Source organism: Callorhinchus milii, unplaced genomic scaffold (assembly GCF_018977255.1).
Source record: "Callorhinchus milii isolate IMCB2004 unplaced genomic scaffold, IMCB_Cmil_1.0 Scaffold4, whole genome shotgun sequence".
Lineage (NCBI taxonomy): Eukaryota > Metazoa > Chordata > Chondrichthyes > Chimaeriformes > Callorhinchidae > Callorhinchus > Callorhinchus milii.
Genome location: NW_024704745.1, coordinates 80,711,304 through 80,725,217, shown reverse-complemented (window position 1 = coordinate 80,725,217; position 13,914 = coordinate 80,711,304). Strand labels below are relative to the sequence as shown.

The following is a 13,914-nucleotide window of genomic DNA, read 5'->3' as shown; positions in this document are numbered from 1 at the left end:
TAAATCACAAGCTATTTGGTTTGGCTGATTAGTCTCCAGCAGTTACCCCGGCATACACTCTGGGGTCCCGAAACCTCGGCTCTTGCCAACCTGTGCCTAATATGATCCAGAATTAGGTAAGCAGGGCGCATCCTCCAGGGAGAGAGTGCACACTTCATTCAATAAGGCAATTGTAGTTGGGAAAAATGTAATTCTCAGCTTGGTTTGGATATTCTTAAGCAGGTGATGGGTTTCCACGTGTGTCAGACACCCAGCTGTTCAGAAAAAAAATCACAGAGGGATCTTGTTGAGTGAATGATAGCAGTTGACTTTGCGTTACATTCACTATTAAACTTGTGAAAAGATGTTAGTAGATTTATTAATTTTCCACTTGTTCTTTGTTGGTATCATAAATAATAATTACCAGCGTGGCTGGGAAGGGCAAATTATTCAGATGAAGTCATTGCTTTTTTTAAAAAAACAGTTGCATTCTTTAATGTCTGGTACTGAATCCAGACAGATTTCAAGACGCTTGTAATTTCTTCCAACTCCTTTGGATGCCCTGTAGGGAATTAGACAATCCCAGTGTGGAAGCTTGTAACTCACCCAGTTTGAGTGTTGCCCAGAGGCTGTCTTGTCTGTATTGTGCTGTAGTAAGTAACAGATCACTGATGTTTGGGAGATGCATTAGAGTTATCAACACATCTATTACAGTGTCCTGTTTTCCTTCAGTTTTGTATCAATTTTCATGATTCATAGAGATTTTCTCTCACCCGGTTCAGATTGTTTTTGTAGGCTATCGTTAACATTCAGAGGAGCGGACAGGCGAAATAAAGAATTTGCATTTTTTATGTAGTACATAATAATCCTTTTGTTTGATACAGCGCCTTATCACGTCGTTCAGATGTCTCAAGGCATTTCACAGAATATATTGTAAGTGAATTGATTGTGTATTTTGTGGGTGAAACACAGCAGCCAATTGAGCACAATAGCGTCCCACAAACAGTTATGGATTGAGTGACCAATTTTTAAATTTTGTTGTAGTGCTGATGTGGTCGCAAATGCTTTAAAGGTGCTTTACAGTAATTACTGCCAAGTGTAGTGATTGGTTTTGCGGTTCTTATTTTCTCTCAGTGTCCTGGACAACAATCCCCCAAATAAAATTGGTCATTCATTTCATGGCGGTTTGTGAGATGTTGCAATGTGCAAATTAGCTGCCATGTTTGACACAAAACACAGTCACAGCACTTTACAGTATATCCTCTGAAGCCGTTAGGGATATTCTCCTAACGAAAAAGGCCCTGTTGCACTGTAAGGATTATTATTTTTAGACAAACTGCAGCTGTTTTGCTCACAACAACAAAATTACATTTATAGAACGTCTTTCACGTCGGGAGATATCACAGCAATGTCCCCAAAACAGCTGGAAGGTGAATGACTGATTGATTACAACAGCAAGATTACATTTGTATTGATTAGGTGGATTAGTGGTTTGGACATTAGTAGAAGTTCACCTTTTCCTTTCCACCAGTGCAGTGGGATCCTTTAACACACACCTGAAGAACAATCAGGTGTCAACTTAGTTTAATGTCTCACCTGAAGGACTGACCTCTGATAAATTCAGCACTTGTCCCAGTGACGACACTTAGGACTCACAGCCTCGACAGTCCTGATGCGGGATTTCAGCATAAGCTGCACCTATCTGTTTGTCAGTCCGGCTCATTGGTAAAACTCTCTCCTGAGTCAGAAGGTTGTGGGTTCATGCCCCATGTCAGGACTTTGAACTCAGAGTCTGCCACTCCAGTCCAGTGCATTGTTGGAGATTCTGTCCTCCGGATGAGATGTTAAACTGAGGTCCTGTCTGCCTGTTCAGGTGGACATTAAAGATCACGTGGCACTATTCAAAAAGAGAAGGGAGTTTTCTTGGTGTGTTGGCCAACAGTATTGTCTCCCTGATACACTTTATGGCTGTTTGTGGCACATTGTTGTGTACAAATTGCCTGAAGTGTTTGCCTACAAAAAACAGTCACTTACAGTGAATTGGGTGAAGCGCTTTGGGATGTCCTTTTGATGTGAAATGAGTATATCAAATGTGAGGATCATTATTATACTGAGGTCAATCTGCTTTGCCACGCTTGCCATCTGAATGGAAAGTGTACCAGCCAGTCCTAATTAGCTATGCAGCATCCCTGCACAACATTGCACAAGTCTACACATTGGTTGAGGACAAAATATGTCTCTGATGTACTGATCACCGCAGTCAAAACTTTTGATGTCACGCTGACCGTCGAGACTCGCACTGATTTACTGTGGGGAGGGGAAAGCTGCCAGATGTTCTCCTCACCAGAAGGGAAAGGAAATTGAAAGCCAAGTCACTGCGTCTGCCTGGGTGAGGTTCAGAAGGGCCTGTGGAACCAATCATCACTGATAACTAGTGTCTCGTGGAGCTCACAGCTGGTGCCTTCAGCAGAAGACAGGGGTGGGAGCAATGAGGTGTGTGTGAGAGAGAGAGACGAGTAAATTTAATAATACGTGCTGTTTGGGATTTCATGAACCACACTAATATATACAACATCATCAACATGATTGCATTTATAGAGCGCCTTTCACGTTGGGAGGACGTCCCAAGGCACTGTACAGTTGGGTCAGGACCCGAGCATGGGGGAAATGGTCAGGGTGAGGGGAGGGAAGGGAGGGAGCGAGGAGGGGGGAAATGGTCAGGGTGAGGGGAGAGAAGGGAGGGAGCGAGGAGATGGTCGGGGTGAGGGGAGGGAAGGGAGGGAGCGAGGAGGGGGTAGAGAGTCGAGAGCGGAGCTGAAGGCTGAAGGTCAAAGAGAAAGGTCTTGAGACCGGCCTTGAAGGAGGAAAGGGAGGAGGCGGCGAAGGCACTGGGGATGGAGTTCCAGAGCCTCGGGGCTGAGAGGCTGAAGGCCACCGATGGTCGGGCGGTTGGGGCGGGGGATGTGGAGCAGACCGGAGCGAGAGGAACGGAGGGTACGGGCAGGTAGGTAGGGGGATAGTAGGTCGGAGAGGTAGGAGGGAGCGAGGCCGTGAATGGCCTTGTAGGTGAGGATGAGGATCTTGAATTTGAATAATAATATATATATATGCAGATAAACAAACGTGTAGATAATTGGGGTGCTGATAAACGGTATGGCTATGTGGAAAAAAAGCTATTTAAAACTGATCACAGGGTGGTGCATATGTACAATGGAATGCTACCAAAATCAGTTAATGTTGTGACAGTTTGTTCCTTTTATTAGAGAAAGAAGTTGATTAAGAAAGGGATTAACATTTAGAAGTTGGGAAATATGAGAAACTTTTGTGAGGAATGCAACCCAATAGGGTTGAATAATGTAGGTTACAGTGTTGGCGATCCAGCTCCAGTTACCTCTGGAATTAGGAAAAACATTAAACTTTATTGTTTAACTCCAGTTATTTCCCTACCTCAGCAGTCTGAATAAGGGAACATTGATGAGAGTGAAAAACTAACCTCTCGGTTGAAGGAATAGGCTTTTCTTGACCTGACCATCAAATCCCTTTGAGATCTTACACCTTTGGTGCCCCGTCACTCCAGTTCCTGTTAGGCCCCACTGGCTCCCTAACACTGAACAGATCGATTTCAAAATCCCCAATTCATCTTCAAATCCCTTCCGGCTCTGGCGCCTCCCTACCTCTCCGACCAGATTTGTGGAGTCCTGTAGCTCAGTGGTTAGAGCACTCGCTTTGCAAGTGAGTCCTGAGTTCAATTCCAGGCAGAGGGCGAAACCTTGGGCAAGTTTCCTTACTCCACACAGAGCCTAATAACAATCCCTCCAAAACCAATAATAAATTGGTCATTTTCAATCCACGACTGTTTGTGGGACATTGCTGTGCGCAATTGGCTGCCGCGTTCGCCCACAAATATACAGTCAAATCACTTTACAGTGTGTTCTGTGAAGCGCTTTGGGACGTCCTCCCGACGTGAAAAGCGCTATATCAAATGCAAGGATTATTATTATTATTACTCCCCAACCCACTACCTGTTGCATCCGCTCAACTGGCTCCGGTCTCCTGCATATCTCTTGCACCCTTGGTTCCACAACCTTTCTCAATTCTCCAATTCCAGCCTGTGCCGCCTGGTCTGCTAATTTTTCCTAGATCACTCTGGCTTAACATCGGTGGCTAAGCGTTCATCCTCTATCCTTGCTCTTTGGAATTCTCTTCCTAAATCAATTGTGTCTTCAAAACCCTCATTAAAAACTTATCTCTGTCTTTGTCCAGACCCTCGATTTCCCCCTCATTTACTCTTTGCTCAATATAATAATAATAATCCTTGTATTTGATATAGTGCCTTATCACGCTTTAAGACATCTCAAAGTGCTTCACAGAATATACTGTAAATTGACTACATATTTTATGGGTGAAAAGCGGCAGCCAATTGCGCACAGCAGTGACCCACAAACAGTTGAGGATTGAGTGACCAAATTATTATTATTATTTATTTACTTTTAATGGGATTATTTTCATTGGAAAAGAGATGCGCAAATTGACTAACAACCAGGTTCCTACTTACTGCTGGGTAAGCAGAGCCGTGTGGAGTAAGGAAACTTGCCCAATGTTGCGCGCCCGGGAATCGATCCAGGTCCTCTTGCTTGTGAGGCGGGTGTCTAACCACTGAGCTACAGGATTCCACTGATCCCTGTTGCCTTTGTTAAGCAGTTTAAGATGTGCATCCCCAGGTGAAAGGTACTGTATAATCTTGTTATTTTGTAGTACAGTAGTGAAAACATAAAACTAGTCAAAGATTTTTAGATTGCATGAGTCACAGCCCTTTTCCCTTTGTGTGGTGAGTTATCCAGAGTTTAATGTCTAGCCAAGTTAGGGGATGGTCACTGTACTTGATTAATTACTGTACCTCAATGCAATTAAAGCACTCAATTGTTTTTGTTTTGCATTTAATTCAGTTAAATTCAGATCACCCCTCAACATTCTAAATTCAAGTGATTTATTATAAGATTGTGTGGAATTTTGGAAAATTCAGATTTCTGTCTCAATGTGGAAATTGTTGTTTTGTTATGAACTATAGAAAACTAGCTTCCAAAGTGACTACTAATTGATCCCAGGTGTAATGTTTGTTGTAGATTTCAATTGTGATCCTATAGGATTACACAAAGAATGCGTGAAGGGTGAGAGGGTCAAGGAGCTGGGGTGTCAGGGGTTAAGGGGTGGGATGTTGGATGGGTATGTAGATGGAGAAATGGTCGATTGTGCCTGAAACATTTACTATGAAGTGGAAGATACTGGGGTGGGCAGAATATACCCTCATTATGTATGTAGTTCCATGTTGATTTTGAGTACTATTGACTTGTCACTAAAGCCTAAACCAGCAATTGCAATTGTACATATTGCAGGATTGCATTTCTTCTCATGTTTGACCCTTCAACGTTACAACTTCCCTTTTTGTGTGTCTCTAAATTGCCTTTGTGGAGTCCCATAGCATATGTTAGAGCACTCGCTTCGCAAGTGAGTGAATCCGGGTTTGATTCCCGGGCAGGGAATCAAACCTGGATCAAACCTTAGGAAAATTTCCTTACTCCACACGCCTCTGTTTACCAGCAGAGCGTAGGAACCTGGTTGTTAGACAATTGGCGGATCACTTTCTGGGGAAAATAATTGCTCAAAAATAAATATGGTCACTCACTCAATGACTTTGTGCGACACTGCTGTGCACAATTGGCTGTCGCTTTTTCACTGACAGTTCAGTGTTTTTCATGTGGTTTAATATTATGAATGAGTAGTTTTATACTTGTAACTTTCTGCTTTTTTTGCTTGGTTTCAGCTGTGGGAATAGGATCCTGGTGCTTCCACATGACGCTGAAATATGAAATGCAGGTGAGCACTCTCCTAACACATGTCCGTGTGCTGTTTAACTCACTCAGTCAGCCAAGACAGCCGGCATTCAAGATTTCTCATCCGCATTTAATAATAATAATAATCCTTACATTTGATATAGCACCTTATCGCATCGTTCAGATGTCTCAAAGCGCTTCACAGAATATATTGTAAAGAGGGACCAAATTATTTTTTTTCTTTGAAGGGATTATTATCCCCAGAAAGTGCCAATCGACTAACAACTGGTTTCAAAAAAATATAATTACTTAATTGGAGATGAGGTACAGATCAGACATGATCTTATAGAATGGTGGAACAGGCTCAAAGGGCTGAATGGCCTCCTCCTGTTGCTAGCTAAACGGAGGCATGAGGAGTAAGAAAACTTGCCTAAGAGTTCACCCTGCCCAGGAATCAAATCCAGGTCCTCTTGTGTGCGAGGCGAGTGCTCTAACCACTGAGCTACAGGACTCCACCGTAATGAGCATTCGCATGTGGCCGCTCCACACCCCAGTAACTAGTGGAGCTGCCACTCCATCCCAAAGATCCAGGCTGGATAGCATCTGTGTTTCTTCCCTCCAATATTCCTATTTTCCTGCTTATTCCTTACCCAAGCTGTCCATTGCTACTCCATATAGTACAAGTACAATATAATGCAGCAGTTGGATAATTGTAGAATCATAGAATCCTACAACACAGAGGGAGGCCATTCGGCCCATCATGCTTGTGCCGGTCTTTGGAAGAGCCACCAACTAGTCCCACTCCCTACGCTCTTTCCCCATAGCCTTGCAACTTTTTTTTAATGTATCTATCCAATCCGTTTTGAAAGCTACTATAGAATCATAGAATCTGACAGGATAGTGGCACTCAGAAGGTCCCGGTCAGGATACCTGGTTTGCTTTGTCCCCTGGGACTGCGAGTTAGGTAGAGCCTAACGCCCTGAGTATCCGTTTGATTGCTAACCAGTGGTGCCTACTATAAGTGCACACGTGGATATCTGAGGCCAGAAATTCTCCATTGTTCTTGGACTTGAGACTATTGTCTTAAAATTAAAAATCCTTGCAGACTGTTTGTGGGACACTGCTGTGCGCAATTGGCTGCCCGGTTTCGCCCACAAAGTATACAGTCAACTCACTTTACAGTATATGCTGTGAAGCGCTTTGAGACGTCTCGAAGATGTGATAAAGCGCTGTATCAAATGCATTGTTATTATTTTAGAGTGGGAGATGGCTGGCGTATAGAGAGCGAGCAAGCCGACTGCTCGTGGAAGCAGTCAAGTTTGTCAGGGTTTGCTGTTCGGGAATTTCTGGATCGCTAACGCAATGCTCCACTATAGTTTTAGTTCGCTCTGAATTTTAAGCTATTCTCAACTCACAGATAAACTGCTTGCTTGTTGCTGCCTGCACTGCTTGTTTAGAACTCTTTTGGTAATTAATTCAGGTCTTTGTTAAGGTTTTGAAAAGCATTCTTCCAGCTATGCTAAACGTCCTTTAAGTAATGTGTTCCGTGGGCAGCCTGGCTCAGTTGGTCACATTCTTGCCTCTGAGTCGGAAAGTTGTGGCTTCAAACCATGAGTTGTTTGATAGATCACTTTTCTGGTGATGATAATCCCCTCAAATAAATAAATAAAAACTATTAATAATTTGGACACTAAATCCACATCTGTTTGTGGGACTCTGCAATTGGCTGCTGCGTTTTGCTACAAAATAATCAGTCAATTCACTTTACATTTGGTGAAGCGCTTTGAGACGTCTCAAAGTCATAAGGTGCTATATCAGATCCAAGGATTATTATTATTGTTGGGACTTTGAATTTGTGTTGTCTAGGCTGACCCTTTAGTACAGAGCTGGGGAGCACTGCATTGTTGGAGGTGCCGTCCTTTGGATAAACCGTTAAACTGAGGTCCCATCTCTGCTTGTTCAGGTGGATGTTAAAGATCCCGCGATGCTAACCCAAAAGAGAAGGGAGTTTCTCTCTCTCTGTATCCTGGCCAACAATCCCCCAAATAAAATTGGTTATTGGTTACTTCATTGCTGTTTGAACATAAGAACATAAGAATTAGGGGCAGGAGTCGGCCATTCGGCCCCTCGAGCCTGTGCCCCGCCAATCGATAAGATCATGGCTGATCTCCTGACCTAACTCTAATTACCCGCCCTCTCCCCATATCCCCTAATCCCTCTGTTTTTTAAAAATCTATCAGTCTCAGCCTTGAAGATGTTCGAGGACTGACATCTACAGCCTTCTGGGGAGTGAATTCCATAAATTCACTGCCCTCTGAGTGAAGAAATGTTTCCTCAACTCTGTTCTAAAAGGCTGACCCTTAATTTTCAGACTGTGACCCCTGGTTATAGATTCTCCCACCGGGGAAACAGACCCTCAGTGTCTACTTTATCAGCCCTTTAAGAATCTTATATGTTTCAATAAGATCTCCCCTAATTCTTCTGTACTATAGAGAATACAGCCCCAGTTTATTCAGCCTCTCCTCATAGGTCAGTCCCCTCATCCCAGGCACTAACCGAGTGAATCTACGCTGCACCCCCTCGAGGGCAAGTATGTCCTTTTTTAAATAAGGAAACCAAAACTGCACACAATCCTCTCGGTGCGGTCTCACCAAAGCCCTATACAGCTGCAGTGAGACTTCCCTACTCTGGTACTCTAAACCTTTTGCAATGAACGCTAACTGCCGTTCCCCTTAGTTGCTGCTGCACCTGCAAACTAACTTTTTGAGACTGGTATACAAGGACACCCAAATCCCTCTGAACACTATCTAATCTCTCCCCCTCTAGAAAATAATCTGTTTTTCTATTTTTTCTACCTTGGTGAATAACTTCACACTTCCCCACATTAAATTCCATCTGCCACCTACTCGCCCACCCCCCCTCGCCTATCTATATCCCGTTGCAATCTTTTCGCATCATCCTCAGAGCTCACTCTCCCACCGAGTTTAGTGTCATCCGCGAATTTAGATACGTTACATTCAATGTCCTCGTGTCGATCATTGATGTAAATTGTAAATAGCTGAGGCCCAAACACTGATCCTTGTGGCGCTCCACTAGTCACCTCCTGCCAATTCGAGAATGAGCCATTTATCCCTACTCTCTGTTTTCTACCCATTGGCCACTCTTCAATCCATGTTAATATGTTCCCATTAATCCCACGGGCCTTAACCTTGTGCAGTAGCCTTTTGTGGGACTTTACTCTGTGTAAATTGCCTGCCTGGTTCACCTGCAAAAGACAGTCACTGAACATTCGCTATATCAAATGTAGGGGTGAGCATGAGCATGAAAATCTCTCCTCAGGAGGTTTCAGGACCTGAGGAAATATTACCAATGGCTTAAGCTAAGTTGCTGTTGTGATGTTCTTTGAATGTGCTTACGGTCACTTCCCCCCTCCCTCTCCCGCTGGCTTGGGGTCAGACTCCAGCACTCCGAGATGCTAATATTGTTATAATAATAATAATCCTTGCATTTGATATAGTGCTTTTCACGTCGGGAGGACGTACCAAAGCGCTTCACAGAACACACTGTAAAGTGAATTGACTGTATATTTGTGGGCGAACGCGGCAGCCAATTGCGCACAGCAATGTCCCACAAATAGTCGTAGATTGAAAATGACCAATTTATTATTGTTTGGGTTTTGGAGGGATTATTATTAGGCTCTGTGTGGAGTAAGGAAACTTGCCCAAGGTTTCGCCCTCTGCCTGGAATTGAACTCAGGTCTCTCACTTGTAGAGCGAGTGCTCTAACCACTGAGCTACAGGACTATTGTTGATCTTAAGACTGGTCTCAAACGTTGTAATTGAGGGTATGATTGGATGCTTTTGTGCCACCAGTGAACTCACCCTCTTTCTGATCTCTATCCTAGCTGCTGGATGAACTTCCCATGATCTACAGCTGCTGTATATTTGTCTACTGTCTGTAAGTACTTGTCAGTGTTGGATTTCCTCCAGAGTATGGAGCTGTCACAGTCATTACGTTCCTCAGTGTCACCCATCGTATAGAGTGATCCAACTAGAAAAGCAGCCAAGGAGACGGGCAGAGCTGTTGCACCTCATGTCACCACTACATTCCTGCCATACTTGGCACACGTCGGGTGTATTCATGTCTCTGAAATTTTTAAGGCTAGGTCGTGTTGCATGGTTCATTGCCCACTTTTGTATTTAACTTGACAATCGTGGCATTCTACTTGACCTCCCAGACATCCACCTGTGTGTCTGTCTCCCTGTCTGCTCCAGTGCCTGATGAGCCTCACCCTTTTCCACCTCCAGAATAGTGTCCACCTACACCGTAGTATTGGTTCGAGAACTTGCCTCGCAAGTGAGAGGACCTGGGTTTGATCGGGAGGGGCTAACTATCCTAACTGTCTCTTCACTGTCTGCAATGCAATATCTGACAGTTCTATTCTCCTTCCTGAGTTCGCTGCTTCTCAGTTTCTGGTCTATGTTTTTCTATTGCTCCTTTTTTTCCCTTCACCCACCAATTGGTTGCCAAGCTTTCGGCCTCTATGCTTATGCCTGCTGATATTCTTCTAAATTCTCTGTGTCCCTTCCCTGATCCGGCTCCACTGGCTCCCCATCACCCAGAGGATAGAGTTCAAAATCGTCATCCTCGCCTTCAAAGCCCTCCACGGCCTTGCCCTTTCCTACCTCTGTGACCCGCTGATCCCTCTGCTCAGCAGACTCCAGCCAGCTCCACGTCCCCAGCGTGACCCGCCCCACCTTCGGCAGTCGGACCTTCAGCCTCTCTGCTCCCAGTCTCTGTAACTCCATCTCACAGTCCCTTCCCCTCGCCCCCTCTCTCCTTCAAGGCCCATCTCAAGACCCTCTTCTTCGACCGAGCTTTTAGTCACCCTTCTACCTCCACACTCCCTGCCCTCCTCCCCTCCTGATTTCAAACCCCAGCTTGGGGCCAAATCTCTGACCGCCTTGGGAGGTCCTCCTGACATAAAAGGGGTTGTGTAAATGTTGTTTGTTGTTGTTATCTCCCTGCCTCATTTGCAGTGATCCTTGTCATATATTTCAAGTGCTCTGAGCCGTGCTTTCTATAAGAAAGGTGATTAATATGAGTGGGAGCAAATGCAATGTGTATAAACAACAAATGTATAATTTTAATTCCATCTTCACTGAAGCACAGTCAAATGTCATTTTTAACACATGCATCTGCGTGTGACTGGGTGAGGGGCCAGCTGGTCAAAGCATGGAGCTATCCTATCAATCATCACAGATCTATCCAAGTGATTTTGATGGAAAATTGAATTGTATAACTGTGTCTCAGGCGGTGTTTGGTAGATTGCTGAAACAACAAGTTGTAACTACTTCTGTCTGCAGGTTGTTGATCAGGAGCATTTGGAAAAGCTTCTTCCCCTGGCAGAAGCCAGTGCAATGTGTACAGATAACAAATGTTTGTTTCATTTTCATTCTGTCTGCACTGTTGCGCAGTCAAATGTTCTTTGTAATATGCACATCTGTGTATGTGTGGGTGTAAAGGGCCAGCTGGTCAAAGCATGGAGCTATCATCAATTCTCATAGATCCAACCCAGAAAGTGTTACTTAATGCATGACTGTTTGGGGGACACTGCTGTGTGCAATTGGCTGCCATGTTTTGCCCACAAAATACACAGTCACTGCACTTTACTTTCTGTGAAGTGCTTTTGAGACTTTTCAAAGCCATGTAAAGGTGCTATATCAAATGCAAATATTATTATTACTGTAAGACCACCCACTTAGCTGCCTTATCAGAGACTCTGAAGGGGAAAGCAGTGGGAGAGAGCTTTAAGGAGAGTTGAAATGGGAATCAAATAGGGTTTGGGCTAGAACACAAGGGCAAGTTGAGGGAGAGGATCAACCTGACTTCTGAATCGATGCATTCATAGTTAACCTTCTAACTTGTTCCTAAGCTGTTAAATTATTCTCTATGTAAGAAAGGCTTGCCATTGTCTGTCAGAAACTTGCCTCACCCAGGCCTGAATCCGTGTCCTCTTTTCCTGCTGCGTTTGCACGTCAGAAAGTTTGCCTCTGGGTTTATCTCTGTCACATTTAACAGTTTGTTTACCTCTAAACAGATATTTCCCTGGTGCCATGTCTTGTTAAGGCTAGTTGAGGAGCCTCTAGAGTGTTCTGTCTAGTTTCTTGTAGCTGAAATATCTAAATCAGCAGAAATGTTGGATGTTCACTATGATCTTTCACATTCCCACTTGTAGTTCAAGCTTCAATTGCCTGACCCTCTGATCGTCATCTATTTTTTGTACGTTTGCATTTCTTTACTTATCTGTCTCCGTCTCCATTCCAAGTGGAATAAATGGAATACTATTTAATAATAATAATCCTTGTATTTGATATAACGCCTTATCACATCTCTGAGAAGTCTCAAAGCGCTTCACAGAATACACTGTAAAAATAGATTGTGAGTATTTTGTGGCTGAAAATGCGGCTGCCAATTATGCACAGCAGTGGCGCACAAACTTTCCGAAGATGTTGCCCTGGTTGGGAATCAAACCCATGTCCGCTCGCTCACGAGGCGAGTGCTCTAACCACTACACTGTGGGACTCCCCTTATCTGGCGGGTGAGCTAAAAGTGTCTCTCAGGATTGGGCTGTACTGGGAGGAGTAAAGAATACTGTACTTCAGGAAGATAAGGTAACATTCTGTATCTGATTTTTTTTAAACTAATCTCTGTCACATTCTCTTTAGACATTCAAAAAATATGATAGTGAAATTCGTTCATTGATTTTATCCCAATCTGGCAAGATTAGAGGGGAAAAAGACCATTTTTTTTTACAAAGAACAGGTTTCTAGAAAGATTTAAAAAGGACTAGCCCTCTTTTCCCTCCCCTTTGCACCACTTGGTGGTGAGGGGAAGAGAGAGTGATAGAGAGAGGGAGAGAAAGGGAGGAAAAGGATTGTGTATAACGTAAAAACAACAAATGACATTTACACAGCGCCTTTCACATCGGGAGGAAGTCCCAAGGGGCAGGATTTGGACCCGAGCTGGGGATTGGGATCAGGAGGTGAAGAGGGGAGGGTGGGGGTAGGAGGGTGGCTGGTCGAAGAGAAGGGTCTTGAGGTGGGCCTTGAAGGAGGCAAGAGAGGAAGTAAGGTGAAGGGACTGTGGGATGGAGTTCCAGAAGGTGGGGCCAGAGAGGCTGAAGGCCCGAATGCCGATGGTGGGGTGGCCCGGGCGGGGGACGGTGGAGCAGGCCAGAGCCTGCTGAGTGGTCCTCTACCCTACCTCTGTGACCTGCTAGGTCCCTATCAACATGGACTGAGTAGGTCCACTCAGGTGTCCTGTAGCTCAGTGGTTAGAGCACTCGCTTTGCAAGCGAGAGACCTGAGTTCAATTCCAGGCAGAGGGCGAAACCTTGGGCAAGTTTCCTTACTCCACACAGAGCCTAATAATAATCCCTCCAAAACAAAACAATAATAAATTGGTCATTTTCAATCCATGAATATTTGTGGGACATTGCTGTGCGCAATTGGCTGCCGCGTTCGCCCACAAATATACAGTCAATTCACTTTACAGTGTGTTCTGTGAAGCGCTTTGAGACGTCGAGAAGACGTGAAAAGCGCTATATCAATGCCAGGATTATTATTATTTTAGGGAGGGTCAAGGCCGTGGAGGGCTTTGAAGGTGAGGACAGGGATTTTGAACTATATCCTCTTGGGGATGGGGAGCCAGTGGAGCCGGGCGAGGGTGAGGTTGATTACCTGTATTACCAGGGATTTTAGTTATCAAGAGAGACTTGAGAAGTTAAAAGGTTAACAAAGGCAACTTGCATTTATATGGTGTCTTCCCACCGAGTACTTCACAATCACGGAGGTCCCAGTTGCTGAGCAAGGAAGGGGAAGGTGACTATAGGCTCGGTGAAAGAGGTAGATCTTTAGGTAGGATTTAAAGGGACAGAGAGAGGTGTGGTGGGAGCATGGGGGGGCCAGATGGAAGGGTAGACGGAAGGCTTCCAGAGTTTAGAGTCGTAACCTCTGGGATTCTACCAAAGCACGGTCTGAGGGAAGGTTAGGCCAGCAGCCCAGGTTAGGCGAGGGGAGGGAACAAGCAGAGAATCCGAGAG

The 13,914-nt window shown here is 44.6% G+C and overlaps 1 protein-coding gene across 1 annotated transcript in view; it reads left to right on the top strand.

The window, feature by feature from the left end:
• The window catches only part of acer3 (alkaline ceramidase 3), an 88,532-nt gene that overhangs the window by 25,196 nt on the left and 49,422 nt on the right, over positions 1 to 13,914 (top strand). The window contains exons 3-4 of the mRNA XM_042334306.1: positions 5,801 to 5,853; positions 9,715 to 9,767. Of these exons, the coding sequence (XP_042190240.1) occupies positions 5,801 to 5,853; positions 9,715 to 9,767 (106 nt within the window). The remainder of the gene's footprint in view (positions 1 to 5,800; positions 5,854 to 9,714; positions 9,768 to 13,914) is intronic.